Here is a 6,000-nt window from a genome sequence, read left to right on the forward strand (position 1 = left end):
CATTATTATACTTTCTTAATTAGATTAAGATCTGAAGAGGAAGGTAATTAATCAAAGCTTTATATATTATACTTCAATTGAGCTCTATAAATATATTTGAAATATATCTTAGAATTATTTTTTATAAATATATATTTAGATTCTAATTTATTGAATAACAAGAATATAATAGACTCAAGGATTTATTGTATATATATTTTGAAGATAATATTTTTATTATTTTCAAGTTTTTTCAAAAAGATTAATAAAGATTTATAATTCCAGCTGATTATATCCCATATTATTATTAATACTCTTTCTGATTAATATATTAATTTAATATAATTAATATATCTCTTTTTATTAATTTATTTAGTAATCTATATTCTATTTGTTTTTTCTAGTTTAAAAGTACTTTTATTTGATTATATAACTAATCTTCAATCTCCTTCTTTTAATTTAGTAATAGTAGTATTACTAATTTCCTATTAATAATATTTATATACAAAATCTAGTTTTTTTTTTACTTGTATTCTTGAAATAAAAAGTTTAGAATATATTATATACTTTTTATATTTATATTAATACAATTCCTTTTAAATTGTATATATCGAAACCTCAATGCCAAGCACATTTTTAATCTATTTGAAAATCATTCTTTTTTTGCTCTAATCTTTAATAATTGTTTTTATAATTCAATGAATTTCTTTAATAATCATTATAGGCTTTTAATAAGCTTTCCCTTTTCGAATTCTTTTAATTGAATTGGATTTAATTATATTTCTTATAGTAGATTGTAATATATCTAAATTTGAGGCAATTTATTCCCAGGATTTTCTATCAATTCTAGTTTGAATGATTTTAGAATATCGAGAAGTATATCAATTTTAATGAAATTTTACAACTATTATTTTTGTGATTATATTTAATATCCATTTTGAATTTGAATCGAAAATAATGAATTTTAGAATAATAATTGAATTTTTAAAATAAGGTATGCGAAATTAGGTGGCTACTCTAATCTCGCTTAAATGTGCGATAAGCCGGGGCCTCAACTCTTACAAATCCGCGCTGAATCCACTGAATATTCCGTGCTTTTTGAAAGCGGATTTTGAATTTATATTTGAATATTAAATCGCGGATTTTATCGAATAATTCGTATTTCAATAAATTTAGTATATTTTGAAATAGGGAAGAGGTAGGTTATTCTAAAATGATACTAAATAATCCGTGTTTTTTAATAAATTTGTATGGGAAAATGAAAATGTGGATTGAAAACGAGGACTAGAAAAAGCTAGCCTCATTAAATCCGCTGAAATAATCCGTTCTTTTTATAGATCTCTATAAGCTTTAAAGCCTAAAGTTTTAATATATAAAGCCTGAAGTTATAATAGATAAAGCCTAAAGCTATAGGTTTATTTTGAATTAGAGTTTATAATTATATATAAATTTAAATAAAATTATTCCCATATTCACTTATTTAGCTATTCAAATAGCAATAGTATATTAAAAATTCGAATTACTTTATTTAGTTTATATATATATTATATACATACTCCATTTTCTTTTATTTTAATAAATTATTTAATGAATTTGATATATAAACTATAAAACTATAAATTAATAATCCATTCTTTTTGAAGCGGATTGCTATTACCGCGGAATCTGTAATGGTACAAAAAACGGATTATTTCAGCGGATTCAGTACGGATTTTGCAATCAAACAAGCTCTTAGTGCAGTTCGCCCCGTGTCGCTCCTGGAATTTATATCTGGATGGTTTTTCTTGATTAAATAAGTGTTCAAGAATATCTATAGATGCTTCTTCAGACATGGCTGAGATCAAGGGTGTCCACCTATCATTGTCTCGGGCTTCAATATTCGCTCCTTCAGCCAGAAGGAGAGGAGCTATATTCTTATGGTCGAATCGGCAGGCTAAATGAAGCGCTGTTTCGCCATACTGGTTTCTTGTTTCAATTTCGGCACCTTCACCAAGTGCCCTTTCAACTTCTTCTTTATCCCCGTATCGAGCTGCCACGAGTAGTCTTTCGTTGGTTTCTGGTGAAGGCTTCCAAAGCGATTCAGTTCCATCATTATGTTCATGCCCATCTTCCTTTTCAGGAACCTCAATTTCCATTGTAGCAGTGGGTGACTTTTCATTTAAGGGGGCTGAATTTCCGACAAGACTTTTTGCTGTATCACTGGTTTCTCCGTCTTGCTTGACACCGGTACTAGACGTGGGCCTTGTATCACCTGTTAAATAATTTGGTTGCCGTTCATTCGAATCCTCAAAGGTATCGCCAGTGTTTGATGATGACTCTTGAGGAATTTCAAGGCTTTTCAAGGATTCATCTTTCCACTGTTCAACTGAAATCGGGGCGCTAACTTGGGTGCCATGAAGTGGTTCTGATGCTTCCTGCTCATGCGGTGAAATCGTCTCTTCACTCTTATGACCTGAATCGTTCGAGGTCAGATCGGCCATACTGATATGATTGATTTGTTTTCGATTCAACTTTTCATAAAGGTTTGGTATGGAGGTAATCGACTTTCAAAACTTAATGATCTGAAGAAAAAAACATGTTCCCACCCAGCCAGCTTATGCCCCAGTGAAGTGTTATCTCAAAAACATCTCGCAAGGTATGCCTCAATTGAGAATACGACCCTGCATTTGGAACTGTGCAGATTCAATATCCCGTGTTTACATTTTTGACCATGAGCTGAATACGTTGAAGACCAATAGTATTTCATGAACCCCGGCAATCTTTTGCCGACCGGCCGATCTCGCCTTCTATATGCATCCCAGGGCCATATATGACTGTAACCTACAATAGGGACCCCGTGTTTGTAATATCGCTACTCTCACTCTGGACGCAAAAAACGACTCACCAAAGAAACAGTATCATTTCCAAAATTATCTTTTTAAATCCAAAATCAATATTTTGAATTTGAATTAAAGAATATTATTCATAAGCTTATAAATTACAATATATCTTCAATTTATCGACTTTAATTTATTTTATCAAATTTTTATTCAATTTTGAAATAATAGTGTTTTAAAGAAAACCTCAATTTTGGTGGGTTTGGCGTGCCGTTTTTTTCGTCCAGAGTGAGCCACTGTATTGGCGAGCTGGAAATTCTTAATCTGTAGCAGACTGGTTGATTTGTTAAACTGATGATCATTGTTGTTGTATGCCCAACGCATATAAGATTCGAGGCTGATCGTGATAGATGGATGAATTGAAGTGATTACAGGCTAATATAAACCCACACCCCATACCAGAGCTCATATCTCCACTAAAAGATATCTACCGAGCCAAAACTTATCGCAGATCAGCACAAACCCCACGATTGGTGTATTGAATCCGAAGAAATGTCATACCCGGTTGAAATAATACTAGCACTTTGGAACAATTGGGAACTTGTCAGTGTAATTATTTGATACAAGCCCCAAAGTCTGATTTCAGCCTCTAGTAATTTCCCCATTACACATGGATTGCTACGCATCTACGACGCGTAAAAACTGATCGATGTCCCGCTATTCGTTCTAGCCATTGAAAACAAGCTTTCAACATGGCTTGGACATCTACAGTCAATCTTTTATTTCAAGGAAGTTCTTGACGTGGATACTTTGAAGTCGGGTGTCGCGGTAATTACAAAGAGTTGACGAATCCCTCTGATTGAGTTCTTGAGATATTATAAATATGTTTTTTTACAAGAAATTCCCATCTAACTAAAATCAAACCCTCTAGCACTCAGATCCCTGGAGCCTGGGATTTCCAAACCAATCCCGAGATATATCAGCCTATGGTTGAGAGCGAAGGTCAAATGACAGGCACTGGATCGATAGTATTCGCATCGAAACTAAAATCCCCTTGCTGATAGAATCATGAGTCAAAACCTCAGGAATGTGTTTACTTGTTTAGGCTCCGTGTCTTGTCCGGCGGCTTATGTGAGTCGTGAACAGCCGTTGGACAATGTTGATCCAGAGCCCTTTGATACTGAGTCATCAAGAGAAAGCTTCAATAAAATTGTTATTTTTCGAGCTACCCACAAACAGCTAGGTAGTGACCCGTTCTTCTATGTCTTTATTCATCTGACAAGGAGGTCTCGAAGAGAATTGTAAAGGCCATGGACTCGGCGAGCAAGCTAGAATTTTGGCCAATGTCTGGTCTCGGATGTGATGAACGACATCTGAATGCTTGGAGCTCGTTGCATTCAATTATGAAATCGAGCTCCATGTTTGTTCAAGCGGAAAACGTAGAATAATCAAGGCAGCAAGCAGTTGATGCGATGCCGAAAGTTGTTGAAAATGACTCTGTTGAAGACTTGTCTTTTCCGTAGGTCTTCCTTTGACGAGTTCTCCAAAGACCAAAGCTGGCATAGGTAAAATTGAACCTGCATCTTGATCTTTTTGACACGAATAAGGTCTCTCTCAGGAAAGGAAAGATATCTTCTCGATAGGATGCTCTCTGACACTTCCCATGCATATGTCTCGTAATTTGATATCTTTTGCATTGGTACAGGATTTGCGAGAGATCTCATGGTCTATTGTACGAGAGAATACAAATCACCTTTGTTTAAATGGTCTGCGGTTGTGAGTGAACTTTGAATTTAATGTGGATTTGAGACAGCATAATGAGCAGAATCGGCACCTTTTGCTGTGTATGTACTATCAGCCGAGCAGGAATCCTGGTATATGACATCATGTAGGCCTTTGCTTGGAGTTTACGTTTTGCTCTATATCCAGGTCATCTATTGGATTGTAGCATTGTTCCATTTTAATTGCGAACGACGTTACATCACGGAAGATTCCTGGTAATTTAACACAGCTCAAGGGATACATTTCTTAAAGTTCTACATGTAAGTTGACACTGTTCCTAAAATGATCATCTACGCCCTAGACGTCACCCAGAACTAAATAATTGTGGAAGTAGTCATTTCATCAATTTTTTCGTAGTCAATATTGATCAAAGGAATCTAAAACATAGTACAAGTCAACAAATCCTGACTGGTTCTAGTAATTTGGGGAGCAATTTTGGATGCTGCTAATACCAGGATTCGTGAGGTAGATATCTCACACTCCGTTCTATCATTGAATGGCTTGATCGAGGTCTTTTTATTGCCTTTTTCCATGTTCCGATGACTTACTACTTTTCCTAAACCCCGCCCTCCTTCTAAATACTATCTTCCGCTTTAATGTTCGATTTGGTAACTATTTTTACCCCGCGTATTTTGCTCTCATACCGCCTTCATTGATAAACTTAACGAATAATGACAAATTGCAACAATAGTATCCCGTCCTTCGGTTGTGTAAATAGCAACTTCTTTAGTATCTTTCTTGGATTCTTCAATACTTTCAAGCATTTTGAGGTTACTCGGAAGTTACATCGCTGGATGAAAGCAGGTCTTATACTTTACAATGCCTCATCGGTCCTCATCAGAAGATCTCACTGTTTTCTTAGCCGATAGGTGCAAACATAATTTCATATCAATGTCAAAAAAGTGCTCTCAATATCTGTAGTAAGATAAAGCTTCTCAGAATTTCTATAAATTTGAATTTGACTATCTTTCCCGCGACAGCCACTAAGAGTTGTGATCGACGGTGCTGCCAGTGGCCTAGATGTCAGTAGGTGACATTAGATGTAATATGATTGTTCGATCCGATAGATAGTTTCGAAAATTTGACTTCGAAGTGTAGGTGATGTAACAACCCCCATTTTCGTGAGCACTCGCCGTTATTCTAACACTAATAACTTTTCTGTATTTTCATTCGTAGTCATAAACAATCGCGGATGGTTATCTAGCTTATTAGAACTCTTTTACAAGGGAATTTTTCTATCGAAATCTTTTTCCTAATATTTTCTTCGAGAAAAAATCTTGTATATTATTCTTAATATAGATAAAAAGATTTGATAGCAAAAGGATAAATTCAAATTTCTATTACAGTAGGTGCATTTTATTATAATATAGATCTGTAGTTTCACAAATGAATGATCACTGCAGTACCATTTTCTCAATATTTT

General features: G+C 34.5%; 1 protein-coding gene across 1 annotated transcript; it reads right to left on the minus strand.

The window, feature by feature from the left end:
* Nucleotides 1-1,592: 1,592 nt before the first annotated feature.
* On the minus strand, nt 1,593-2,459 carry EAE97_001455 (uncharacterized protein; the record flags this gene model as incomplete). Its single annotated transcript, XM_038871966.1, has 1 exon — nt 1,593-2,459. One exon carries the CDS (start codon nt 2,457-2,459, stop codon nt 1,593-1,595), a length of 867 nt encoding a protein of 288 aa, XP_038737867.1.
* Nucleotides 2,460-6,000: the final 3,541 nt, after the last annotated feature.

The sequence above is a fragment of the Botrytis byssoidea genome, assembly GCF_014898295.1.
Source record: "Botrytis byssoidea strain MUCL 94 chromosome Unknown BBYS_002, whole genome shotgun sequence".
NCBI lineage: Eukaryota > Fungi > Ascomycota > Leotiomycetes > Helotiales > Sclerotiniaceae > Botrytis > Botrytis byssoidea.